Source organism: Apodemus sylvaticus, chromosome 1, assembly GCF_947179515.1.
Source record: "Apodemus sylvaticus chromosome 1, mApoSyl1.1, whole genome shotgun sequence".
Taxonomy (NCBI): domain Eukaryota; kingdom Metazoa; phylum Chordata; class Mammalia; order Rodentia; family Muridae; genus Apodemus; species Apodemus sylvaticus.
The window spans coordinates 21,032,242-21,059,633 of NC_067472.1; the positions used below are offsets into that span (position 1 = coordinate 21,032,242).

At 44.0% G+C, this 27,392-nt stretch overlaps 1 protein-coding gene and 1 pseudogene across 1 annotated transcript; one reads left to right on the top strand and one right to left on the bottom strand.

The window, feature by feature from the left end:
* Positions 1 to 5,446: 5,446 nt before the first annotated feature.
* Positions 5,447 to 6,113, bottom strand: LOC127685209 (heterogeneous nuclear ribonucleoprotein C-like; annotated as a pseudogene).
* A 3,721-nt stretch (positions 6,114 to 9,834) lies between these two features.
* Positions 9,835 to 25,341, top strand: Tctn3 (tectonic family member 3). The gene is made up of 14 exons (XM_052186260.1): positions 9,835 to 10,132; positions 10,274 to 10,397; positions 10,592 to 10,710; positions 12,701 to 12,828; positions 12,998 to 13,106; positions 13,197 to 13,312; positions 13,758 to 13,793; positions 14,334 to 14,414; positions 15,302 to 15,427; positions 16,417 to 16,524; positions 16,920 to 17,014; positions 17,501 to 17,654; positions 20,018 to 20,155; positions 21,857 to 25,341. The coding sequence occupies exons 1-14, from the start codon at positions 9,904 to 9,906 to the stop codon at positions 22,088 to 22,090; spliced, it is 1,797 nt and encodes a 598-aa protein (XP_052042220.1). The 5' UTR covers positions 9,835 to 9,903; the 3' UTR covers positions 22,091 to 25,341.
* The last annotated feature ends 2,051 nt before the right edge of the window (positions 25,342 to 27,392 follow it).

The window sequence follows — 27,392 nt, forward strand, 5'->3', positions numbered from 1 at the left end:
GAGAGAGAGGACAGAGAGAGGAAGGACAGAGAGAGGGAGGACAGAGAGAGGGAAGACAGTGAGAGAGAGGACAGAGAGGGAAGACAGAAAGAGGGAGGACAGGGTTTGCCCGAACTGTTAAAAGGTCCGGCGCCATTAAAGTTTACGGCTTTGATCAGTGAACATTGACTTAGCCGTACGTTCTTTTCGCCGCTCTTCCCTATGACCCCAAAATTCTCTCAACAGGTAACCCGGTTTACATGTAGCTGCTGGCGGCTACATAGTGGCGCCTGAACGTGGGACAACCTGGCACGAGAGAATTTCTTGAGGTAGCCCTATCCAGCGAAGCTTCGCGGAAAAGGTGAAAATTAATGGTGTCCGCACGGTAAGCAACATAGAGGGCAAAACTAGCGCTAGTGAATTCGTGTCTATCGTTGTGAGTGCAGGAATGGATACAGTTTTTCAAGCATACTGCGTGGACCCAGCGCAGGACTGCTTGGGTTGATAAGATAGGGAAATATGGGGAAGGAATTTGGTAGGCATTTGCCCAAAGCTCGTAAGAGCTGATTTCGGCGAAAAGAAAGGGGTTTTTAAAAATAGGCATATGTCCACAGCTTCTAAGAGCTGTTTAAAGAGGAAAATGGATGCAATTGCTTAACAAGCACGCTTAACTTTCTGTGTATCTTTCCGTGTTTGTCCCGGTGCACCGACTGTCTATGTGTATGTTTATGTCCTCTCTGTGTCTTTGTGTGAATGACTGTTTCATGTTAAAAAGAAAAAATTGGTAAAGATTACATCTGCTGGTAACCTCTTGAGCTAGCCACAGTTTGTGTGGGGATTGATTCAAAGCCACGCCGCGACAGCGCAGCTCACTCAAGAGGCAAGCGTGGCTGGGGAAAAAGCTGCTCTTAAAAGCCCAGAAACCTCGAGATTTGGGAAGACCTTGGTTTGGCTTGTGAAATTCATGTAGTCGCTTTATACTTGCTTCTAATTGGTTTTAATGATATAAGGCTTTACATTTCTTGACTAAAGAGTTATAAATTAATTGGTTATTATGTAAAAGGTATAGTGTTATTAAGAAAAGGTTAGTTTAAAACTGGTGATTCAGTGTTAGAGCTATCTTAACTAACTACACGTGGCCTAACGCCACTCATGCCTTGTTCTTGTTTATAATTGGATTTAAAGGTATATTTTGCATGTCTTGACTATAGAGTATTGGCTTAAGTCACTGCAAATGATTTAAAAGGTATAATGTTATTAACAAAAGTTAGGTTAAGGCTGGTAGTTTAGGGTAGTCGCCATTTTGAACACGTGGCATGATGGTTAAGGCTGGTAGTTTAGGGTAGTCGCCATTTTGAACACGTGGCATGACGATTAAGGCTGGTAGTTTAGGGTAGTCGCCATTTTGAACACCACGTGGCATGACGCAATCCAGGAAATACAGGCCTTTGGGACGCTCCTAAATTGGCATGGTGTTTCATGTGAATCTTGGCCTGGAGATTAGACTTAATGAAGATTAAGATCTAAAATATTGTCTCTTTAATAAGTTACACTGTTATACACTTGAACATAAGAACTGGCATACAAACCTTGTGCTGTAAATATGTGTTTGCCATTAATTTTAAAGAAAATAGATTGTTTAAAATTGAGATTTGCTTCCAAAATTACAATTGTGCTCTAATATTGCAAGAAAACATTGAGTTACAATAAAAATCAGTGTGTCATTGGCTACAGTTTTCAGTTTGCAGGCTCGTAATTGTTAACATTTTGTAATTAAGATAATTTTGAGAGTGATACAGCTATGGGTTTTAGAGGCCCATTGCCTCTTTTCCACAAGTTTATAGGCTACAATGGTAGGAGCAAAATTTAACCCTCCAAGATTAAAAAGGAGATCTCTGTAGAAATGTATTTGATATCAAGTAGGTTCCTTTGACCATGAAATTACAGGTTTCTTTTGTTTAATCCTGAAAACGTCCTAGCAGGTTTGGGTCTGGTCTTAGTTAAAAGGCTCAGGTCTAGTCCTTGCCAAGGACTAAAGGTGGATCCTAGGGCAAATAAAAAAAAAAAAAAAAAAGAAAGAAAAAATGTGTTTTGTCTCTGTTTCAATACTAGAAGTTAAGATCTTAAAATTTTCAGTGTATAATGTTCATAGAATGTTTGTTACAGGCCCTTGCTCCTATAGACTTTTAGAATTTTTAGGTAAATGGCTTTCAAAGGTTGTTAAGATATATTAATTGGCTTTATCTTATATTTACCTCATTTTAAGCTTGCCACAGAAGGTCTTAAACCTCTGTTTTCAAGGTAGGAAACATTTGTTCCTTGCTTCAAGCAACAATCAAATTTATTATTAATGGTTGGTCTATTACATGGCAAGCATTTTTAGACAAAATTAATAATTGTTATCCAAAAGATAATTTGTACTATCAGATCACATGTTTATTCCTTTAAGTTTCTCCCTGCTTCAACACAGATACCTGAATTGGGTGCTATAGCAGCTATTTTTAAGATGTTAAAGGTCAAGCTTTTAATAATAGTAGATATACATAGCTCATGGTTTATAATTGCTTAAAATTGGTCCATTTTTAATACTGCTAATTTTTAATTTCTACAGTTTATACAAATGTGATTCAAATTTCTAAGAACAAAGGATATATTCTCTAAATGACTGTCCGTTAGGTATTTGAAATAATTTTATATTTTGTGCACATCAAATTATAAAGATTTGTTCTTGATGTCCTCAATTTCTACCTCTACCACGTAATGGTGTTAATCCTAGAGGACTTAGTTATTACAGATAAATGATATTCATATTTCTAATTTAAAAGATTAAAAAAAATATGTACATGTGACTAATGATTCATTTTTAGGCTGTCTAGTTGCAACTGCTCTAACAGAAAAAGCAACTATATTTTATATAATTACATAGTTATTGCCTATGTTATGGTTTATACTTTGTGTTCCAACTTAAATTAATAAAACAATATCTTCTTGGAAGAAAGAAGAGAGGGGAAATTGTGTCCCTGTGCATATAATTTAAATTATGCTTGCATGTTTTTAAAAAAAAAAAAATTTTTAAATTTGGATCCCAAGAAACTCCTTGCTAAATGTATATGACATCTTGTAATTAGACATATTGATGTCTAGGTGAAATGAAGGAATTCACTTACTAACATATGCCATGATCCTGATTTAATATTGGGGGAGAAGGCATGTCCTCTGTTTTTTCCACAGAATGCTGCAGAAGATATGCTGATTGTGCTTGCTGAATGCCCAGACCATGGTAACATAAGAGCTATATTGGGTATATGTTCTTGACTTACCTCAATTGTTAAATGTCCCAGGTTAGATAAATTGCCTAGCTTCAAGCTTTTAGACTTTGTGGGACAGAACATGGAGACTGTTAAGCTAGCTTAGGAAAAATTAATTAGAAGAGTTAAAATGACTCTTCTCCTTATTGTGCTCAGCTGACTCAACCATAGACTGGTCTAGAAATAATTCCAATTTTGAAGATTCCAATTTTGAAGATGGCTAACAATCTTCAGCCAGCTGTGTTAATTTAACATATAGTCTCCACTTTTCCTGAGAAGTAACAGCATATCTCTTGATTCACAAGGCTACCTCTCCCACCTCAGAGGCCAAGCTTTGGATCCTTAAAGTTGTTAATTTACAACTGAATTGGATACTTCTGGGACAAGTTAATCCTATTCCACCTTTAACTCTTGACCTTGTCTGTTAAGCAGACTGGCTGTCTCCACCCAGGCTCACCTGGATGGAGAGATTACATGTCTGTTAAAGACACTTGCAGACCCCCCTGGCTTCAAAACTTACACAAGTGGATCTCCAAAGAGGGAGCCACATAGAACTCAGATCTATGTGTGTTTGTTTTTGAACAAACATGGGTACCAGCGAGACGTGCGAGGCAAAGCACTGCATGGGGAGGTGAATTTCTGCTTCTGAGTCCCCAGGAAGTACACCTAATTGCATAGGGGTTAACGTCGAGAGGCTGTCCTTAAAATAATAAGGGAGCCTATTACCCCTCCTCTGAAAAAGACGTTATACAATATTTAAGAGGAATTACGGTCAATGCTTCCCCTCCTGGTTAAGGCCCGCCTTCTTATGAAGGATATTTATCCACTTGTTTTCTACCTCCTCGTGTTCAAATTAATAAAAAAAAGGGAGGACATGTACAGAGCCATATTGGGGCAGTCTTGCACTTGGTCAGAGTTTGACTTTGGTCAAGGTTAACTTCTCCCAGTTAGCCAGGATCCTGCTCCACCTAGGGTGGAGCGCACGTAGTAAAGGTTAAGCTCATTGTTCCTCCAGGTATAGGGATTCCTGAATTAAACAGGTGACCCACCCAGCTGCCGGAGCAGTCAAGACGAAGACCTCCAAGAGAAGCTAGACAACTTCCACTGGAACTCAGCCTGGAGTCTGGGGGGAAGGGTTTGCCCGAACTGTTAAAAGGTCCGGCGCCATTAAAGTTTACGGCTTTGATCAGTGAACATTGACTTAGCCGTACGTTCTTTTCGCCGCTCTTCCCTATGACCCCAAAATTCTCTCAACAGGTAACCCGGTTTACATGTAGCTGCTGGCGGCTACAGAGGACAGAGAGAGGGAGGACAGAGAGAGGGAAGACAGTGAGAGGGAGGACAGAGAGGGAAGACAGAAAGAGGGAGGACAGAGGGAAGAAGGACAGAGAGAGGGAGGACAGAGGGGAGGACAATGAGGGAGGACAGAGAGGGAGGACAATGAGGGAGGACAGTGAGAGGGAGGACAGAGAGTGGGAGGACAGTGGGAAGACAGAGAGTGGGGAGGACAGAGGGAGGGAGGACAGAGGGAGGACAGTGAGAGGGAAGGTAGTGAGAGGGAGAACAGAGAGTTGGAGGATAGAGAGAGGGAGGACAGAGTGGGAAGACAGAGAGTGGGAGGACAGAGAGTAGGATGACAGAGAGAGGGAGAACAGAGGAAGGGAGGACAGAGGGAGAGAGGACAGAGGGAGGGAGGACAGAGAGTGGGAGGACAGAGAATGGGAGGACAGAGAGTGGGAGGACAGAGGAAGGGAGGACAGAGGGAGGGAGGACAGAGAGGGAGGACAGAGAATGGGAGGACAGAGAGAGGGAGGACAGAGTGGGAGGACAGAGAGGGAAAACAGAGGGAGGGAGGACAGAGGAAGGGAGGACAGAGAGAGGGAGGACAGAGAGAAAGAGGACAGTGAAAATGTGCAGAAGATACCAGCAAAGAGGATCTGTTCTTAATTCACTCTCACACAAGCACTTAGGTAAAGGAATAATGGGGAAATTTTTCTAAATTCCACCATGTGCTTAAGTGTCATCTTTTCCTTCCTCAGCCTCTCTTTCATCATCCTTGACTAGCTCCAGCTGCACACACACGTGTGCGTGCATGCACAGGCAGGCGCACGCGCGCGCACTCATGCACATGCACACACACCCCACCACCACCTTCATCACTACCACCACCATCCAGCAGCATCTGCCTGAGACTCATTAGTTTCGGGTTTTGGTGCAGAGACACTGCTCTGCTCTTCTCCAGACCTTTCTCTCTTCATCACTCCTGGGCTAGAGCAGGACAAGTCTGCCAGTTTGATTTCTTCAGTTTTCTCCAGGCTTTCCAGCCGAGAATCCGCTCTGTGCTTTACCTGAGTCAGCACCTTCTTAATAATGGCCTGGGGATCATCTTTCAACTCTCTGGGATCCCAGTTGTCCAATCTTCAAATTGAATCCACTTTTGCCCCGTTGTGAGGAGTTTCCCAACATACACTACATTTAGAAGGCACCAAAGCACGAGCAACAGAAGGAGGAATGCATGCTGGGTAACTGTACATCCTGTCATAATAGTTCCATTGGAGGTCACAGCCCAAGTCAATCGAGGAACCCCATACATCCCTGCTCAGAGCATTTCACACCTGTTTCCTTAACTTTCTTTTGGCTCTGCATCCAGATGAATAGCTAAAACCTGCCAGCAATCCTTCTGTCATCCGCTTCAGCTACAGAATCTCTCATTAACACACTTGACAAAGGCAAAGCCTCTCTGCACAGAACAACCCAGATTTTTGCCTTTGAAAAGATTGCCTCTAAATCAGACTTCTTGACTATAAGAGTGTTGAGATTCCCAATGAATACATGAATCCTCGTTCATGGATCCGAGGGTCTATCCTGTTGGTAAGGTTTCTTGTGAAGCTAAAACTGTAGCTGGAGATCAAAAATGTTTTTCACAAGAGGAAGGGGATGAGACTGCTCTCCTCCTGAGAGGGTCTATGATACTGAAGCTACAGCAGGTGGGAAACACACAGCTGTCTGTGCTAATCCCTCCAGCCAAGAATGAAAACCACCATCCAAAGGAAAACCAAACATGCAAGTTTTATTTACTGTGCACAGGCGTGACTCTCTAAAGCGGGATTGGGGAATACAGTACTGGTTGGCATTTCATGCCTCCTTTTACAGGAAAAAGGTGTAACAAGGATTTTGCAAGCCAGTTTTACAGAAGCAGATAACAGATTAGAGTATTTGATAGATCATCTTGGAGGAACACGCTATCTTATCATGGTAAAGTATGTGTACGTCAAACTTGAATTCTGCAGCAAATAGAAACAACTTATTCGGACCTTATATACAAAGTGGCTTTTTATCCTAGGATGGCATCAAGCTGGTCCATTGTCTGCTTTCTGTGTCTTCCTGAAATTCTCTTATTGTGTTTTTCAACTCCAAGGAAATTCTCTTATTGTGTTTTTCAACTCCAAGGTGTGTTCATGTCTGCACATGAGTCTCACCAGCAGGCTTTTCTGTGGTGTTTAGTTTTTCACTACAGTGAGGGAGTAGTTGAGAATACAGTTCATTCCCAATGTGACACTTGAACAAAAAGTTGTCTAAATTCTTCCTATGTTCTGTTTGCTGGAACCTGTAACATAAAAAAATCTCAGTTCTTCAGGGATCTAATAATAAAATATGAAAAAGAATTTTGAGGAGGAAAAAAAAATGTGTTCCCATGTGCCATGCAGATGCCGGTTTTAAGGCGGAGAGCCAAGCCTTCGGGTGTGTTATTATGACATCACCTTAGAAGAAGAGATTTCCAAACTGGATTGCATGATTCCAGCGGCCCTCTGTGTTTCAGAGGAAAAGCGTTCGGCATGTGGTTGGATACACAGCAGATTGGATCAATATGCAAGAGTGGGAACAAATCCCAACGCTCTTCTTTCCTCTTTCCCAGATCTCCACAAATTACAGAAAAGCTAGAGACATTAACTCGTGCCCCCATTCCCAGTGCTGGGGACAGGGGTCAGAGCCTGGAGCATAGCGGGCAAACCTTCTGCCCCTGAGCTGACCCCGGCCCTTAGGTGTTGAAACTTGAAAGAAAAGTAACTTAGATGTTGTGGGACAGTTTCCTTACTGGGCAGTCCTGAGATTGCTTCAACCAGCCCAAGTTTACCAACGATCATTCATGAACAATTCCAGAGTAGAAATGCAAACTCGAAACTTTGAGATCTAAAAGATATTATGATCAGATATAAAATAAAACTTACGAAGATAAGCACAACCTGAAAAAAAGGTAATCTCCCAAGAACTAAATTAAAGGAGGGCAACCAACCAGTCTTCAATGTACATTTTGAATGTCCACGTATGAACCCAACTACCATGACTAGGCATGGGGATAGATCAGCAAACAAGACAGATAAAACTGCTTACCTGCCAAAAATTACATTCTAATAAAATACATATAATTTGAGTAATATAAATTTGGCCTTTGGAAATCTATGGACTGTGGGCTGAAGAGGTGGTTCAGTGTGAAGAGTGTGTTCTACTCCTCCAGACACCTGCACCTGGTCGCCCGTCCAGTCATCCCCTACCCCTCCACCCCCCTCCCATCACCCACAGCAGGAGGCTCACAACCAGCTGTAACTCCTGCCCCAGAGCAATCTTGCTTTTCTGGCCTTCACAAGCACACACACACACACAAGACATACATAGTTAACCACCTAACCACATAAAAATGTTTGAGAGGATTTAGAGCATAGAGATATATTTAAGCTAAAAATTCCAAGGCATTATGAAAATGGAGATCCTCTTGAAAAATATGAGCAATTTCAAGCGTCCCAAATCTTATCTGCCCAGGAAATTCATTGGAAAGGAGAGGCATCGGCCCAGGAGATTCACCGGAAAGAGAGGCATCTGAAATCAGTTTTAAGGTGTGGACTGGCGTTTATTTAGATAACTCCTGGCAGATGTTACTTTATTCCCCCAAACAAAATAACCCAGATGTTGGAATTATGAGCTCAGGGAGCTGACTGGCAGGTGGGTTTTGATCATATACAACGTAACTGCTCATCACAACAACTATTAATCACCTGAAGTTATTTAACCTTGAATCACTATTTTAAAATTAAATATTTAACAGCTCAGGTATTGCATTCCTATCTTGTGTGCAATAGCCATGCCTGCCTGTGTCCACCAGATTAGTGGAAATACAGAATATTTGTGCTATTAAACAATCAGAAGGGACATGCCACTCCTGAGAAAATGTAAACACATTCTGAAGAGTGTTACAAAACTTAATGGTTAAAAAAAAAAAAAGCAATCAGCTTTCTTCTTGGTTCCTTGGCTATTTCCATCTCTGTACTTTACTTTCTCTTCAGAAAATGTTTCTAAATTGTAACTTTCTCTAAATCCTCATATTCTTCCCCATCCTGTTTTCTTGTACCGAACCTCTCCCCTTACTGTCCTTTCCAGCAACAAATATACAGACCACCCTTATTGATATGATGCACTTACTAAAGCTTTTTTTAAAAATAAAATTTAACTTGGTAGAGTGTTTGCTAGGCATATGTGAAGGCAAAGGCTTGAGTCTGACCTCTGGAATGTTGTGGTGGCCTATATGATTGACATTCCAGACCTAGGAGGATCAGAAATTCTGGGTCATCCTTGGCTACATCTTGAGTTTGAGGGTCAGCCTAGGCTATGGGAAATTGTGACTCTGAGAGAGGGAGCAGGGAATAAAGAAATTTATCGAGTTGAAATAAACATTGTTTTGTTGTGTTTTTTAAAAAATACCATAGTAAATAAGGTGGAGATATTTTTTTAAATCATCTTTAAGATTTTATGCATATGAGTTTTGCCTGCATGTGTCTGTGCACCTGTGGGTGTCTGACGCCGCCTACTGTGAGGCCAGAAGATGGCCCAGGCAGTGGATGTCCTGGAACTGGAGTTGTAGATGGTTGTAAGACACCCTATGGGTCCTGGGAAGCGAACCCCAGTTCTTTGAAGGAACAAATATTCTTAGCAGCTGAGCCATCTCTCACGGCCCTATCATGGGGACTTGGTTCATTTGTCTTTGTTTTAGGGAACAGAGTCTCACTCTGTCGCCCAAGTTGGTCTAAACTTAGTGATCCTGGTTGAGTCTCGGGAGTAACGAGCGTGATCTGGCACTCAGTTTCCCGGTTCGCGTAAGGGATGTGACTTTCGATGTGTTTTTCACCTTGAGAGCATGGTGTCTCCACAGAAAGGGCCTCTTACCTTGGGAAGACCGATCGAAAGACACGAGTAATTCCAGTTCGTGCTTCTGGGTATTTCCCTCAGAGAAGACCTCACTCAATTCCTCCAGGTCCGTAAAGGGCACCAACCTGATGCCAGCTGCCATCTAGCGGCCGGATAGGGCAAAGGCTCCTTCGCCCCCGGGCGCCCAGCGGTTGCCAGGTAACGGGAGCCTCGCGCCGCTAAGGAGGAGAGCGCAGCACGAAGGACGCGCAGGGTCGCAACAACACGGCCTTCCATTGGCTGAAGAGCACTCGGCTCCCGCCTGAGCCAATGCGCAGAGGGAAGCTGATGACGTAATGCAACTCCTCTTCCCGGGGCTCCCAGGACCTATCTCTACACCCAGGCTCCTGTCTGTACGGTTCTGCAGCCCGGCTGCCTTATGTGCACTCCGCAGCTGCACCTGCTGCTGCTGCTGCTGCTGGTGATCCTGATGCTTTCTGACGCCGCCCGGCCGCAGCCCTCCTCCAGAGCCCGGGCTCTGCCCACCTCCTGGGGCTTGGGGCCAGTGACGCCCGAAGTGCCAACTGCAGCTCTCCCTGACTGGTCTGAGAGTCCTACTCCCTGGACGCTATCGCTGCCCGAGAACGCGACCACCGACCCCTCCCCAGGTGATGAGGCGGGAAACGGGATGGAAACACTGACTTCTTGGATCTAAAATTATGTAGACAGAATTGCCTTGCTGGCAGGGGAGCTGTCCGCGCGGGAAAACTTTGGGGAGCTTCAAGTCGCTTTACTTCTTGCACTTCCAGCCTTACCCATCTGTGTCTGTGACTTGACTCCTGGGACCTGCGATTTAAACTGCTGCTGTGACAAGGACTGCGATCTTTTCAATCCCAGAACAGTCTTTTCCTTCTGCCTTCCTGGTAGTGTAAGGTGAGCTGGGGTGCTCAGGTGGGTTTCCTACCCCCAGGTCCCCCTGGGAGTGCTGAGCCATCCAGTGAAATAGAACCTGAGTGTTGCGCCTCTGTCCACACAGACCCCCTTATTGGCATCCGACATTGGTGGGTAAGACCCCTTCCCTAACCATACTCCGTGTCCCTCCTCCGTATCTTCACCTTCCCTCACAGATCTTCAAGTTGGGCATGTGTGGACAACTCTCTTATCTTCCGGAGCAACTCCCCATTTCCTTCCAGAGTTTTCACGGACTCCCGTGGAATTGCACAGTTTTGTGTCCGCATGAACAACTGTGAGTAGAAACAAGTTTGGCTGTTCTTGTCACTTAACATTTATTACTTTGACTTTGGAATTCCCCTGTCTCCAATTTTTTTTCGAATCCCTATCACTCACCCCTCTTACCACTACCTTCTTCCTTTCAGTTAGTAGAGGACATTAGTAATTTCAGAAACCTCCAGTGACTCTCTACCACCTTTAAAATACTGCTCAGCACCTTTAGCCTGGCAATCAGCTTTGAATCCTTTCTTCTTTCTTTTGCAAGTTTTTCAATAATGATCTTATTCTGCCCTTTTATTTTGGACAAATTCTTGTCCCTTGTCCTCAAGCTATGCCTTAAATTTCTCCTAAATTTTATTTGCTTTTCTCTTTGACTCAAGTCTCCTCTTTCTTCTTGCATTGTGAACATCTTAGCTCTCCTAAGAATCTTCTGCCATCTGCCCTGGTGAGCCCATCCTGGGAAGTTCTGAGACGCTCATTGCCCTAAGTCATTCCTTTAGAATTTGTAGAATTCCTTGTGTGGTTGTCAGTTTATGTGAATATTATGACTTCCTCCATATAAACTGTCACCCTCTTCAAAGGACAAACTATGGGGCTAGAGAGATGGCTCAGCACGTAAGAATACTGGCTGTTCTTCCAGAGGACCCAGGTTCAGTTCCCAGCACCCACATGGCAGCTCACAAGTGGCTATAACTCCAGCTCCAGCTCCAGCGGATCTGTCATACTCACACAGACATACATACAAGCAAAACACCAATAACACATAAAATAAAAATATATAAATCATTTTTTTTAGAAAAACCAAACTGTATATTTATTCACAATGGATAAAATGTCTTGATAATGATCATGGGGGCTGGGCAGGGTGCTTTTCCTAAGAGGGTCTCTACAGCATGGTGGAGGGGGAAAACTGCAGACCAACAAGTAGGGGATTGGGGATCTGTTCCTGGTTTTGTTAGCTTACTCTGAGGTCCCTTGCAACTTCCTTGCCCCGGAGGATCCAAATTTCCTAATGGGATTGGATGAAACGGTCTGTAGGCTTCTTTTCCCGTCCACAGTTATATCCAAGTGTAACTACCTCTAAACTGTTAGCTGATGGTACACCATGTGTGATGGTGGACACAAACAAGAATATTTATATATTTATATATGAATTCATATATGAATAATATACTTGTGTGTATGTATATAGCCTTAGCTTGTACATCTTGTCTGTATTATGGCCTTATCACTACTTCAACTAGTAGACTTGTACTGAAATGAGGAGGCAGGGCAAGTGGTCATCTGTGGGGCTAGAGAGATGGCTCAACACCTAAGCACTGGCTGTTCTTCCAGAGGACCCAGACTCAGCTCCCAGCACCCACATGGCAGCTCACAGCTGGCTGGGGCTCTCACTGAGAAAAGCTGTGGAAAGAGTCCATAGCTCCGACTCTCTGAGCTCATCTTCCCTCTCCACGTCTCTTTAACGTTTGCATACAAAGGTAGCAGTAGCTGGATTTAACAGGAGGTAAATCGCCTTTCTGTGCTGTTTCTGGAGGAACCTCGGCTCCTGGAGATGCAGGGCAGGAAGGGTGGTGTACAGCAGGCGTCAGCACACCTGTGCCAAAACAGAGCTTTGCTCTGTAAAACTTTCACTGATTTACTATTTGGGGGCGGAGTTTGGCACACACATGCTTGTGACATGACTACATGCCGTAACTCACTCGTGGAGATGGAAGGACAGCTTGTGAGAATTAGTTCTCCTCCTTTTCCAGTGTGTAGGTCCCAAGGATCCAATTCAGGTGGTTGTCAGTCTTGGTGGCAATTGCCTTGACCAGGTGAACCATCTTAGAGTTCTTCCTTAAACCTTGATGTTCATTTGCATGCGATAAGGTGTGAGTGTGTGTGTGTGTGTGTGTGTGTGTGTGTGTGTGTGTGATGTGCTTCAAAGGCTGATTCTTATGTCGGATACTTAAAAAGAAATGCCTTTTATCTAAGTTTCTGTTCTTTTAAAAACAAAATTTTAGCAAAATCAAACTATTTCCAGAAGCTCCAAACAGTCAATGCGACCAACTTCCAGGCCCTGGCTGCAGAGTTTGGCGGCCACTCCTTCACTTTGACACCGAAAACCCAATCGAGAGTACTATTCTATAGGGTAAGCCTGGGAAGGGGGTGGGATAGTCTGGTTTTCCTGACAGAGCACAGTTGGCTGTGTAACTTTGTGGTTCCCTCCTACAATGAGGTTAACCTTTGTTTCTGCCTGCTTTTCCTGGGCTGCTGAGTCTCACCTCACAGCGAATGAGTTTGCCCTCTATTTTATTCAGGCGGGGGATCCCATCCTCATCTACTACCCGAGCTGGTCTGTAGTGAGCTTACTGAGGCAGCCTGCGGCGGCGGGAGCTGGGGGACTTTGTGCCGAGAGCAACCCTGCAGGTGGGTCCCAGGGCAGGAGTGCACCTTTGGCTTATTTTGGAAATGGGCTTTCTCACCTACCACTGCTGTCTTCCCTGTCTGTGTTATAAGGTTTCCTAGAGAGTAAAAGCACCACGTGTCCTCGTTTCTTCAAGGACCTAGCCAGTAGCTGCACTTCGGAGCCAGCCCTGGACCCCGCCTCTTACTATAACTTCAGAGTCTTGAAGGTAGGTCATTCGTCTCTCCCCACTCTCTAGACTCACCTCACTCAAATCACTTATCCTCACCATGAAGTTCATATGCCACCCACGGTTGTATGCTGTAGAAAAATCCTTATGCTGGATCCTATAATTCCTAAGATCAGACCTCGTCACCATCCTGGCTGATGGGTTTCCTTGAAAGTGAAGGAGCAGAGACAGTCCCCTGTTTTGCCAAAGTTCTTGCTTTTTGAGCAAGCTCTGTCTGGGTGTGTGGCCTTCAGTCTAGTATGGCATCGAGCTCAACTCTAATATTTAGTGAGAGGAGCGTCAGGTGGTAGATCAGAGGCCACTCTAGCATTTCAGTCTTCTCCTTCCCCTACCAAAGTCTGTTTGGGGGTCGTTTGAAGTGGAAACTCCTGGTGATTATGAAAAGCATATACATCCTCGTGTTTCCATCCTCCATCTTTCCTAGGTTCCAAGAGGTATGACTGATCTTCAGAATACGAAGGTATGATGCTGTTTATCAAGAAAACAATATCTGGCTGCTGTCTTATCTAAGACCATTCCATTTTAAATTATAGGAATGGAGGAAAATGTAGGTGTTTTATATGGTCAAACGGAGCTCTAGAAATAGCTTCACATAAAGTAAAGATTAGTGGGGTGTTAGTAAGTCTAGAAAACACCTGAGTTAAACCAGGCTAAGTGCTGCGTTTGGAGTGGACATCTTTAAGTCTTTTCATATAATAGCAGGCATATGAATGTCTAAGAGGGAAAATGCAGGATTCTCTACATCTGATTGGCTGTGGCCCTTGCTTCACGTCTACCCATGTTCCAAGAAGCTTGTACTGAGCTGGGCTGATTCACAGTGACCTGAACTTAAGTTGTCTGGCGCTGGAAGGAGAGGAAATCGGGAGAGTCAAGGGAAAGAAAAGCATTCGTTTTGCATAACGCACAGCTAGCATGTGTCCAGGAATAATGTAAAGAAATCTCTTGCCACAAGAGAAAGGCTGTTCTCCATTGCTGTTGAGTTGCCCCTCCCTCTCACCAGTTCCAGGTTCCTGTAACACTTGCCTCAGAAATAAGCCCTCCTCTGTTGGCCGGAAATATGTGTCAGAATGTCGTGTCCCAGGTATGGAAACTCAAATTCTAGACTGGTACGTATGGGTCATTATCACCAGAGGGGCCTCCTCTTCCTGGAAGGGGTGGAGTAGCGGTTCTCAACCTTCCTAATAATGCATTCATTTAATACAGTTCTTCGTGACGTGATGATCCCCCGACCATAAAATTATTTTGTGGCAACCTCATGACTGTAGCTGCATTATTATGAATCACAGTGTAAATATTCGCGTCTTCAATGGTCTTAGGCAACCCCTATGAAAGGGCCGTTCGGCCTGCCGTGTGGTCGTGACCCACGGCTTGAGAGCCACTGGGCTAGACTAACTGACGGCTGGACGTTGTGGCTTTTGTCCCCACCGTGTTTTCAATTGCGTCCATCACTGTTGCTCTCCAATGTTTTCTATTCAGTCTCCTCCTTTGTACACACAGTCTTGTGCTGGTTCTCACCAGTGTTCACCTCTCCATCTGCTGCCACAGTGTCATAGCGAAGTTCGAGATTAGTCAACGTTAATGTCCTGTTATAATAGATGAGCATGTGTAAAGCAAGAAGACTTCTCTTAAAGTATCTTAAAGCATCCCTTCGGTCCCCAGCTACTGTCTTTATTTCTCTTCAGACACTTAAGGGTCTGGTAACCCAGTGCTTCCCTCTGCCCAGTTCCACACCTGCCTGGCTGGCTGGCTCACACTCAAAACTTTTAACTAAGCACACCTCTTCTGTGAACTTTGCCCTAAGAGCTGTATTTGGTCTCTATCTCACATGCAAATACAATATCAAGCCGTCTTTCCCTTTACGTGCTATTGTTTCTGGTCTCTTCTGATTGTTGCATGCAGTTAAGAACACAGACAGAAGACACAGTAAGCCCACAGTTTTGATTGATGGAGTCTCCTTTTGTTTCTCAGGTTCTCTACGAGATCGAGACCAATGGGACCTTCGGGATCCAGAAAGTCTCTGTCAGCTTCAGACAGACCAACCTGACCGTCAGGCCAGGGGCTTCCATGCAGCAGGGCTTCATCGTTCGCTTCAGGGTCGGCAGCCTTCTCTCTGACAGGGTTCAGAGGCTGAGTCCTAGAAAGAGCACTTTGCAGAGCCAGTATCCATACTGCGTCTGCCTGTCTGTCTTTCTGAGCACCTCTCTTTCTCCTACAGAATTATCTTTAATAAAATCCCCCACTCAACTCCATAGAAAAGAAGTGATAATCTGTTTCCGTAATGCGTGCGAACCAGAATCCGAATATTAAGGCCTGCTTCTGTCTTAATCGAGGTCTCCACATCTACTGTTCCTTAATTTAACTAGAGTGACAGATACTTGATACATGTGTATCATTAACATTTCCTCTCATGTTCTGTTTGGACCCAACCAAAGCAGAACTGAACTTGTTAAAAATGCCCACTGTGTTCAGTCAGCAGCACACGGAAATTCCTTTACTCTTTTTTTTTCACTTTCAAACATTCATAACTGTATTTCCCAGTGACCTCTGGTTTGTGATCTTCACTACTGTCATCTGCCTTTCTTCTGCCTCTTTACTCCTTTAAAACCTCTCCAAGCCTGTGATCAGCCAGGCTCTGTGTTTCTCACAGTCCTGTTACTGATTAAAATTTAATTTCTATTTCGATCCCTCTGGGTTTGGCCAGGCCACATGCACATTGCACGAAATCAATGTTTGAGAAATAGTGTCCAGGGATCCTTAGCGGGTCCTTGGCTTCATCCTTGGCAGAATTAGCATGCAGTGAATTTCAGTGTTCGGATGGCTCAGGATGGGGGCGTGGGCAGGGGGAGCACTTGCCTAGCATATGCAAGACCCTAAGTTTAGTCTTCAGCACTCCCCAAAACAAAACAACAAACAGATCTCTCCAGATTGATGTTAGAGAGGGAAGAAGGAGTGGTGGAGATCAGATCGTGCTGCGTCGTGGTGAAGGAAGCTTGCTCGGGGCAGCCCACAGATAGCCTGTTAGTGGGGAAGGCATGAGTCTGGCGGGGCGTGTGTGCACAGCAGTTGTCTTCTTCCTTCTGCAGGCATTTCAACAGAGAAAGGCTGCTCTTCCTGCTACTCCGAGAAGTGGGAATCCTGGCTACCTCATTGGGAAGCCACTCTTGGTGCTAACTGGTGACTTAGGTCACTCTGTATCCTTTTGGGGGCTGGGAAGCATGATGAGAGGTCACCAACCTTCAGGGTTTCCAAGTTCTCAAGGCTGTGTCAGGCTTAGGTAGCATGTTCTGTACCAGAGTATGCTATGTTCTTAAAGGTCGATGCCACTGAAGGCTTTATGCCTCGGACAGCTAATGGTGAAAATTATGCTGTTTGCTTATTTAAGTGTGATATTCATATGCTACTATATGGTTAATGAGTTTCTAGAAAGACAGTATTTGTCTGGTTTTTTAACTACTAGAGAAAATGTGTGGCTGAACTGTCAGTAAAATACAAACAGTGCTTAGGTACGGTGGAAGCATCGATTTCCCAGCCCTGCCCACTTGCTGTTTCTGCTACAGTCCCCTTGACCATCACTTCTGCACCTCAGATGACCCTGTTGCAGAGTGAGGGTAATGGGCTTTGTTCTGTGAAGAGACACAAAGTACAGTTTGGAGTGAACGCATTATCCGGGTGCCAGTTAAGGTAATTATTTAACTCAGAGCACTTCCCACCATTTTGTTTCTATTTATAGGGACTATGTAGAAGTACTAACTGTTTACTACTTCAAATAACACTTTAGAAAAAGATAGTCTAGCCAGGCAGTGGTGGCACACGCCTTTAATCCCAGCACTCTGGGAGGCAGAGGCAGGCGGATTTCTGAGTTCAAGGCCAGCCTGGCCTACAGAGTGAGTTCCAGGACAGCCAGGGCTACACAGAGAAACCCTGTCGAAAAAAAAAACAAAAACAAAAAAAAGGAAAGAAAGGAAGGAAGGAAGAAAAGAAAAAAGAAGAGAAAAGAGAAGAAAAGAAAAGAAAAAGATAGTCTTTGCATCTATGGTGTAGCCGCTAAGTATTCCCTGTGATCCCTATCACGATGTTATGATATGATGTGATTTTATGTTCGAATGCTAATATGGCGTCGCAGCCATGCTGGTGCTGGGCTCCAGCCTCCATGGTGTTTACTTTCAGACCCAAAGAGGTGACCTGCAGCCACTTGCAGAAGGAGATATACGAGACTCTTCATGGAAGGCCCAGACCAGAACTTGTTGCCATCTTTGGTAATGCTGACCCAGCCCAGAGAGGAGGGTGGACCAGGATCTTCAGCAGGAACTGCAGCATTTCAGTAAGGAAGGAAGCCGTTACTGACCGGTCACTCGTTCTCCATCTTTGCAATGATGGCTAACAAGGCCCAAACCAGTCTTGATTCTGTCTGTATTTACCGTATCAAGAAGAACGTAAGAAATGCCTCTCTGGGGTCCATATTTCAGGTTACACCTCCATCTAATCTACTTTCCTTACTTTAAAATAAACTTGAAGATAATCTAGAGCAGTTCTCGACCTGTGGGTTGGGAGCCCTTCAGGGGTGGAGCGACCCTTTCACGGGGGTCCCTTCAGACCATCAGAAAACATGGATATTTACATTACAATTCATAACACTAGCAAAATTAGAATTATGAAGTAGCAACAAAAATAATTTTATGGTTGGGATCACCACAGCATGGGGAACCGTGTTGGCAGGTTGCAGCATGAGGAGAGTTGAGAGCCGCTGATGGTGCTTTATAGTTCAGAGCCAGGCCATATATTCCAAATATTTGTATTCTTTTTTTCCATTACATTTATCGTGTAAGTGCAGACGTGTGGGAGGCAGAGGGAAGCTCGGAGAGGTGGTCCTGTCCTTCCTTGTGGGGTGATCAAACTCAAGTGGCCGGGCTGGGGAACAAGCGAGCTCTGTCCACTGAGCCATGTTTCCCGCTACACTTTGTTTCCCCTGTCATAACTCTTTGGTCACTATGGGTTTGTTTATAAGACTGGAAGCAGGTGTAATCTCTTATGATTGCACAGGTCAGGACTTTAGGACAATGTAGAACCCTTGCCAGGTAGTTGAATTGGGTTCAGTTCTGAGTACCACCAAATAAAATCATGTTTCACATACTGAAGGGGTATTAAGGGTTTAAAAATTGGAGCCAAATGGGACGTATCTTCCTACATTTTGTAATTATTTCTCTTAGGGCACTGCTTTAACTATGCCGTGATCCTGTTAGAACGGTTTACATGGCTCCCTGATGCCTTCAAATCAGACTTAGAATCTAACCCTAACCCTATATCTTATGTAACTTGTCATTACTTCTGTGTTCAAATCCAGTTTTTAAAATCCCAGTTGTTTGCTCGAGGCCAGGGCCTTTCATATCCTTAGGAGACTCTTTGTAGCTGTCGCTTAGTGAGTGTTTCGCTTAGTGAGTATTTCTTCTCGGCAACCTGTGCTATCCTAATTGAGTGCCTTTTTGAAAGTTTTCTTTTTAATTAACATAACTGTATATATGTATGGACTGTGTGTAAAATTTCAGTACATTCATGCACTATTTAGTGATCATTTCCATCTCATTGTTACATTCAGAGGCTGCTAGCTTCTCTTTTCAAGTTTTTTTTTTTCTTTCAGTGCAGGGAATTAAACCTCCAGATTCTACATAAAATATGAAGTTGCCCTACTGTGCTGTGAGCAATCAGTTATTTAAAACTGTTTAACTGTCGCTTGGTACTAACTACCCCACCTTTAACTCATCTCCAGTAATCACAGTATAATTCTACTCTTCTGTGTCAAAATCAGCAGTTTTCTCCATGCAGTGGTGGAGCACACCTCTGATTCCAGCATTCAGGAGGCAGAGGTAGTCAGGTCTCTGTGAATTTGAGGCCAGCCTGAGCACACCTCTGATTCCAGCATTCAGGAGGCAGAAGTAGTCAGGTCTCTGTGAATTTGAGGCCAGCCTCATCTACAGAGTGAGTTCTGAGACAGCCAGGGCTGCACAGAGAAGCCCAGTCTTGAAAAATCAAATAGAATGTAGTGTTCCCTCTGTCTACCCATTTTACTGCAAATGTCAGCATTCCATTTTTTTTCTTTTATGAGTGAATGGTTTTTATGAGTGAATATTCCATTGTATGGATACCACATTTTTTTCAGCCTTTTATAGGAAACTCAGTGAAGAGCTAATGTTGTTTGTTGGGAGTGGCAGCCCAACTATCTCCTTTCACAGGGTGGTTTCATTTTCATTGAATATATTATACACCCAAGAGTAGGATAGCTAAACTAGATGTTAGATGTATCTTTAGCTTTCAGAAGTCTCTTCATCCTGTTGTTCATGTTTAAATACAACTTTTTTAAGATTAAGAACATGTATATGACCTGGCTTTGCACTTTCTCTAAGCCATATGGGCCTCTGTATTATTACACAATACTCTAATAACAAGAGCTGCTCAAGAGATGCTGAGAAAAGGTGGACCAGCAGTTAAGAACACCCATTGGTGGCTCACAACTGCCTATAACTCTACCTGCAGGGGATCTGACACTCTCCCTAGCCTCCATGGGCATCTGCACATGCACAGAGAGAGAGAGAGACGCACACGCATGCATATACATCTATAAAAATAAATCTTTTCAAACCAACAGAAACGACGACGACAGCTGAGCGCTTGCTTCTTTATGTTCTGCAGACAGTAAACTGCACGTCCTGCTGTTTGATCCCAGTGTCCCTGGAGATCCAGGTGTTGTGGGCGCATATAGGACTTCAGTCCAACCCTCAGGCTCATGTGGCAGGAGCCCGATTCCTGTACCAGTGCGAGTCTGTACAGGTAAGTCATGTTCCTCCCAGCCATTTGATGAGGCTGCTGTTACGCTTCTGAGGACCAGTGTATGTTACCAATAAGGGTTTCTCTAGAGTGAGTCCGCAGAATCCATTCTTAGGTCTGTCTTTCCAGTATGCTTATGAAAATTAACATTTTGGCATAGTGAATACAACCAAATTCATCCTTCTCCATCCTCCACCCCCATCCCCTGCCCCAGATGTCATATTTCTTTTAAATAACCCTACTGTTATTAGAAATCTGACCACAGAAAACATGTTCTATGCATGTGTGTTCTATGCATATGTGTTCACTGCAACAGTCACTCGACTAATAATGTTTTGGAATCTCTTCATTGTGATTACATTATTAGTGTAGTTACCAATTCTTGCTTCTGTGGTCGCCACTAAATAAATGCTTTCATCTGAAGTAAACGTGTCTCCAGTTTATAACGTAGGATCTAACACACTTAGCATCTGCCTTGGTTTGAGAGAGTGTAATCTTTGGATTTGAGGTTCAAAAATATAGTATTTTTACCTAGATATGCTGAGGTGAAATGATTCATGTATGGACTGGTATGCTATTAATTTCAATGAAAATTAAAACATTGTAATTTCTGTTTCCTGCAGTATATTTGCTTTCCAGTAAATTAACAGGGAGCTGCACTTAGGCCTGGCGTAACATACTCTTAACTCCCCCAAGCAGCGGGGTTAGACAACGTGCTTGCCTGTGCCTATCAGTGGGGCGAACACTCGGTTGTCAGGAAGCTTCACTGAGAGCGTCCCACTCTTTGCGTAGACAGACGGGTTTCTGTAAGACTCGTGTAGTCAGCTACAGAAGCTGCCCTGAATCCCCTGATAAGTTTTCCTCACCACAGTTGTGTTGTCACAGGGATGTTAGGTTTGTTCTTTTCCTCTCGGGCATTACAGCCACCGAGTGCTTGTTTTCTTCTAGATACCTTAGCCCATGCCTTTTTCAGGTAGTTTGCTTTGCCTACAATCCTTTCCAGTCATTCAGTCTACCTGATGGACATGGAGAATAGAGTTTCAGCTGTGTTCTGATGAGAAGCTGGAGAAGCATTAGCTACCCCAGTGGTGAGACCGAAAAGGGGCCACAGAGGAGCTGAGGCAGGGCACCCCCGGCTCCTGCTTCAGCTTTGGCTGGATAACAGTTGTCAGCCAGAACTCTCACCTAAATAGTAACGCCCATCGATTTTATAATTTATAAATTGTATATCAAAGAAAGCATTAAACCCCAACAAAAAGGCATTTAAGGAAAAAATAAATAAAAGCCAGAGCAGAGGGAAATGCTCACAACATGTGTACCTGATGGTGTCTTTCATGTGGAATAAAGAACTTATGTCTCTCAGGCATGGGTTACACTCCGACCAAAGATCTAGTTCATAGTGGAGAGTGTAGCGGCAAAGACACAAACCTCAGAGGAAGCATCCCAGCTTTTTAATAACAGTTTCATTTGTAAAGACTTGGTAGAGAACATGGTGGTTTAAAAATTGATTAAGATGCAACAAGTTGCACCAGCTATTGCTGGACATTTGTTTGCTTGTATCTCACACGATGAGATACTATATGCAGCCATTTGAGAAGATGTACCTTGCTTGGGTCACGTGTTTTCAGTCCAAAGAAAATAATGCAGCTGGAGACTCCATGAAATGCACCGAGAGCTCACCTGTCCCTGACTCTCTTCCTGTAGGAGCACCAGAGAGGAGCAGAAGTGTCTTTGACGACTCTTGTGAACTTTGTGGACATTACTCAGAAGCCAGAGCCCCCAAGGGACCAACCTAGAACAGACTGGAAACTGCCATTTGATTTCTTCTTTCCCTTCAAAGCAGCACTCAGCAGTGGGGCCAGTGTTCAGAAAGACTCAGCCTCTCCCGTCCCCATCCTGTGTGTCTTTCTACTTGGACTTCTCAACTCACAGGCCTAGTGAAGAAAGAAAATAATCAGGTTTCATTTTTCCCTATGGGAAACTAAAGACAGCCTACTTATCTTGGCTAAACAGGTCCTCGCTTACTCGTGATGACAGGAGGGAATTTAGGAAAACAGAACCTAACAAAAGGATGTTTTTTTCCTTCCTTTTTCTCATTATGTAGCCTTGGATGGCCCAGAACTCCAAATGTAGACCAGGCTGGCCTCAGACGCGGAGATTTCCCCTTGCCTACCTCCGAAGTGCTAGGATTAAAGGCAAGTGCCATCCCGCCCAGCCAGGAATCTTTATAAATTGAAGATAGTACTCTAGAACAGCAATGGCAATATTCCATCATCATAGCTCTCCTCTTGGGGCTCCTCGGACCTCCAGGTACACACTGGGTTCTCTGCTTCTAATGCCGGCCAAGGGCCTCCATCTCTTCACGTTGCATTTTTCCTCTCTAATAAATGTTTGCAGGATCTGTCACTCACAGGCACATGCTCCTGCCATCACCCAGAGTGAACTCAGAGCGGCTGGCCCTGCATTAGTGCTGACAACTCAAGCCCGGAAACTGCTGGCTCTGTATTTTGTCTGGCTCTTTTGCCAGAGTATAGCCACACCCTTTGCCCAGACCTGAGTCAGGAAAGTAGTTCTTTCTGCTCATTTTCTAAAGTGAATGGTGTCCCATCTCCCTTTCTCATTAGCAAATGACCCACCAGTCCTTTCTGTCCCTACTTTGTGGTGTGGGCTACTCGAAGTGACTGAGACCTCTCTTGTGTTAAGTCCAGTAGCAAGGCAGAAGTTGACACCCGTGATACACACCCCGAGTATTTTTACGGGTATAAGGTTTAAAGGGTAGTGGGGGGGGGGGCTCATAAACTATACAGTAGTATTTGAATCAGGTGACTTGGCTTCTTTTCTTGGGAAATACTCTCCTTTAGTCCAATTTTATGCCCGTGACTTCTGTTTGAAGTCTGTTTCTTTAAGGAAAAGGCTTTGGTAGCTCACACAGAAATGGAGTACACAGAGACTTCTTGAGCCAAGTTCTTCTTGAATGGAAACAGAATAGTTGAGAATTACAGTAGAAAACTTAAAACTTAAAGACTCATGCTGTCCTTTTAATTAAGGCAAGGTTTTGATGGAAGAAATGACATTAAGTCTAATTATTTTAAACATCAAGCTTTGGAATGAGACAATGAATATTAAGAGTTAAGATGCAAAAGAATAGCTCCAGTGAAGCCGTGTGAAACGTGCACTTCTCAGGCACCACCCCTCTGGGCGACGTGTGCCGCTGGAGCCAGACAGTCAATGTGGCTTACATTCTTGCTGTGTGAGCTTCATAATCAGGTTGGCACATAGATCAGAAATCCGCTGGCCCAGGAAAGTGAATGGGAGGGGGAGGGACCTGAGAACCTGGGACAACCTGAGGGGACGCCCAGGCATTTCTGTGGATTAAAGTGACCACAGGAAAAAATGGATTAAAGAGCGATGGGAGTTCTCATTCTTTAACTTTTTTTTTAAAGATGTATTCATTTATTTATTATATGTAAGTACACTGTATCTATCTTCAGACACACCAGAAGAGGGCATCAGATCTCATTACAGATGGTTGTGAGCCACCATGTGGTTGCTGGGATTTGAACTCAGGACCTTCGGAAGAGCAGTCAGTGCTCTTAACCACTGAACCATCTCTCCAGCGATGGGAGTTCTCTTTGTGGGAATTTGGAAGCCAGGCAGAGAGGGTTGCAAGTTATCAGTGCTCTGAAACCCAAATTGTTTGTTTGTTTTGCTTTTTGAGACAGAGTTTCTCTGTGTAGCCCTGGCTGTCCTGGAACTTCATTTGTAGAACAGGCTGGCCTTGAACTTATGGAGATCTGCTTGCCTCTACCTCCCAAATATTGGGATTAAAAGCATGTACCACCACCACCCAGCTCTCAAACTGCCTTTTAATGAAACAGTCACAATCCTGCCTCAGGAGCAGAAGGAAATGCTGGCGGATGTATACCGTCTCCAGCAGCTTTGCCCTTTTGTTCCTTTCCAGAGTCCCTAGCAAGCAGCCAGTTTCTCTGAAAAGGGCAAAGTTCTTGCATCAGTTCCTGCCAAGCCAGAAGCTCTCCTGCACAGGGCCATCAGGATCACAGGAAGCTGGCAGCACAGTCCTCAACAGAGTCTGTTACACACACAGATGCTGTCTAGCTAAGCAGCCTTGGCTCCCAGTCCCAGTCACTCTGGCCACTAGGTGACAGGAGACATAGGGCCTTCAAGTTTGGACTTAGCGGCTAATAACCCTGTGAGACAATATATCCTAAGTTGCAGGCTAGCTGACACCCAGTCCACTTGGAGCCAACTACAAGCTCTTTTCTACAAGCTCTTTCCAGAGTCTGTCGCTTTCCTTCTGTTCTCCTTTGTGCAGACACTTACTCCCACTGAGGCTATGAAACTATTCTGTCTTTAAATTTTCTGTCTAAAATGCAGCCCTCTAAAATCTTCTTTTAGAAGTATTTTGTTTGTGTGTCTGAGGTTTGTTGTTGTTTATTGCTTACTCGTACATCTCTGTGTGATGGTTGTGAACCACTATTGGGAGCTGGGATTGAACCTGGGCCCTCTATAAGACAAGTGCTTTTGTTGTTGTTTTCTTTTCTTTTCTTTTCTTTTCTTTTCTTTTCTTTTCTTTTCTTTTCTTTTCTTTTCTTTTATTTTATTTTATTTTATTTTATTTTATTTTGAGACAGGGTTTCTCTGTATAGCCCTAGCTGTCCTAGAACTCACTCTGTAGACCAGGCTGGCCTCGAACTCAGAAACCCTCCTGCCTCTGCCTCCCAAGTGCTGGGATTAAAGGCATGTTCCACCACTGCTCAGCTAAGAACAAGTGCTCTTAACCACTGAGCTATCTCTCCAGTCCCTAAAAGACAGCTTTTTAAAGTGCACACAATTTAGCACTGAGGAAATGGTTTTATTGGTAAAGTGTTTGCCATTCAAATATAGAGACAGGTACCTAGATTCCCAGAATTCAGCGTGTGTGTGTGTGTATGTGTGTGTGTGTGTGTATGTGTGTGTCCATACATGTATGCATACATGAGTGCAGGTACCAGCAGAGGCCAGAAGAGGGTGTTTGATCCCCTGGAGCTGGGTGGATGTGAACTTCTAACATGGGTGTTGGGAACTGGACTTGGGTTCTCTGGAAGAATAGCAAGTGCTCTTATGCACTGAGCCATCTCTCCAGCCCCCTCAGGACCTATTTGTAAATGATAAAAACAAACTACAAAATATCACAGATACTCTCTGCTCCTGTTTTTATAAAATAGAAATGTTCATATATGTATGAATGGAAAACAAACATTAAAAGACTACATGTCCAAATATAGTTTTAAAAAATGATATCTGGTTTTGTAATCAGAAAATACCGTATTTTGAAGAAACTTGGTATTTACTATCTAAAGAGAGCTTCAGTTTATCCTGCACAGGAATATTGTGCTCCGCGAGTAACCTCCCTTTCCTGATGACGGGTTTGTTTGTTCAACATCACAGACCTGTCTAGAATCATTCCCACATACCTGTCTCTTTATGATATACTGAAGTTCTTTTAAGATAAAATACTGACGGAGCCCTGCATCTGAAGATTCTGGTTCACCTGTGGAAAAAAGCTGGGAAGCAGGGACTTTAACACTCTTTCATAATAAATCCTCAATTAGAAAAAGAAAAACCTGTGTTTTAGATGGGTGTGGTCATATGTGCCTATAATCCAAGAAGCAGAGAGGCAGAAGGATCTCCTATTATCACAGTCACCATCATCTTTTACACTTACATTTTCCTGATGCTTCTAGTATGTTCCTTGGTTTATGAAACTATAAAGTGCACAGTGTGGCTGTGGTGTTCACTGGTCACTGCTGACTCCGACTATGTTTACCCGTTCTCTGAGCCTCCCCGTCGCTCACTATGCTGAGGTATGGGCAAAGCCTCTGTTCGTGTGTAACTTAGGCCTCTACCTCAGCTGACTGGTTCAAGCATAGAGTCCTAGAATCACACAGGAGTCCCAGAAACTCTTCTTTCCCAGGAGTTTGGAAGCGAGCTCAAGCCTGTCCATGAGGAGTGGTACTAACGACGAAACTCCTGAAGAGCTGGGAAGGCCATTTTCCATCACGTCTTTAAAAAAAAAATTTTTTTTTTAAATTTTATGTATGTGAGTACACTGTTGCTTTCTTCAGACACACCAGAAGAGGGCATCGGATTCCATTACTGATGGTTGTGAGCCACCATGTGGTTGCTGGGAATTGAACTCAGGCCCTCTGAAAGAGCAGTCAGTGCTCTTAACCACTGAGCCATCTCTCCAGCCCCTCATCACATATTTAAAACCAAAAATCCTAATGTCATACAGTTGAAAGATTTGTTAATCCACTACTCACATCTGAGAATGGCAGAAAAATTAAGTGTGCACAACTAAATCCCTACCCTTCTAGAAGAGCAGAGAACTTTGTGTGTACCGTGAAAACACTGCAGTTCATACCATGCAGTGGTCTGGAACCTGAGTTGGGCCATCACTCACAGTGCCGTGGGACATGATGCCCCTTACGGTGTTCAGTGTACATGTATGTCGGAACTAAGGAGGACTCACCGCGCAACATGCAGCAAGCGCCGCCAGAAGCACCTCAGTCGTTCAATTTCAAAATAATGTTCGATCATTGTGATAAGCAACCTTCCACTCTTTACAGTTGCCAAAATCTTCACAACTCTCACATTTTGTTTCAGCACTAACTGGAAGACTATTTCCCGAGAAAGTGGGAGGGGGCAGGATGAGAGATGTGTAATGATGAAGAGACTCGAGAGTGGAGGATAGAATCTTCCCGTTTCTTGTTCTTTGTCTCTCGGGAGATTGGAATTTCCCTGTTGCCCTTGAAGACTCAATCACCTCCCCACCTCCCCCAGTAAATTGCTTTGTTTTTTGTTTAAAGATTTTATTTATTGTTATGTTAGTAAGTACACTGTAGCTGTCTTCAGACACTCCAGAAGAGGGCGTCAGATCTCATTATGGATGGTTGTGAGCCACCATGTGATTGCTGGGAATTGAACTCAGGACCTTCGATAGAGCAGTCAGTGCTCTTAACCACTGAGCCATCTCTCCAGCAACAGTAAATTGCTTTGTAAATGTAAAAAGTATCTGCTTATTACATTTAACAACTTGAAGCTATTTTACAGTCGGTGTGGTGGCCCATGCTCCCAATCCCAGCCTGAGTTCAAGACCAGTATGAGCTTCTGAGTCAGACCTTGCCCCACGCTTAACCCCGCCGCCCCGCCCCCTCCCCCCCCCCCCCCCGAAAGAAAA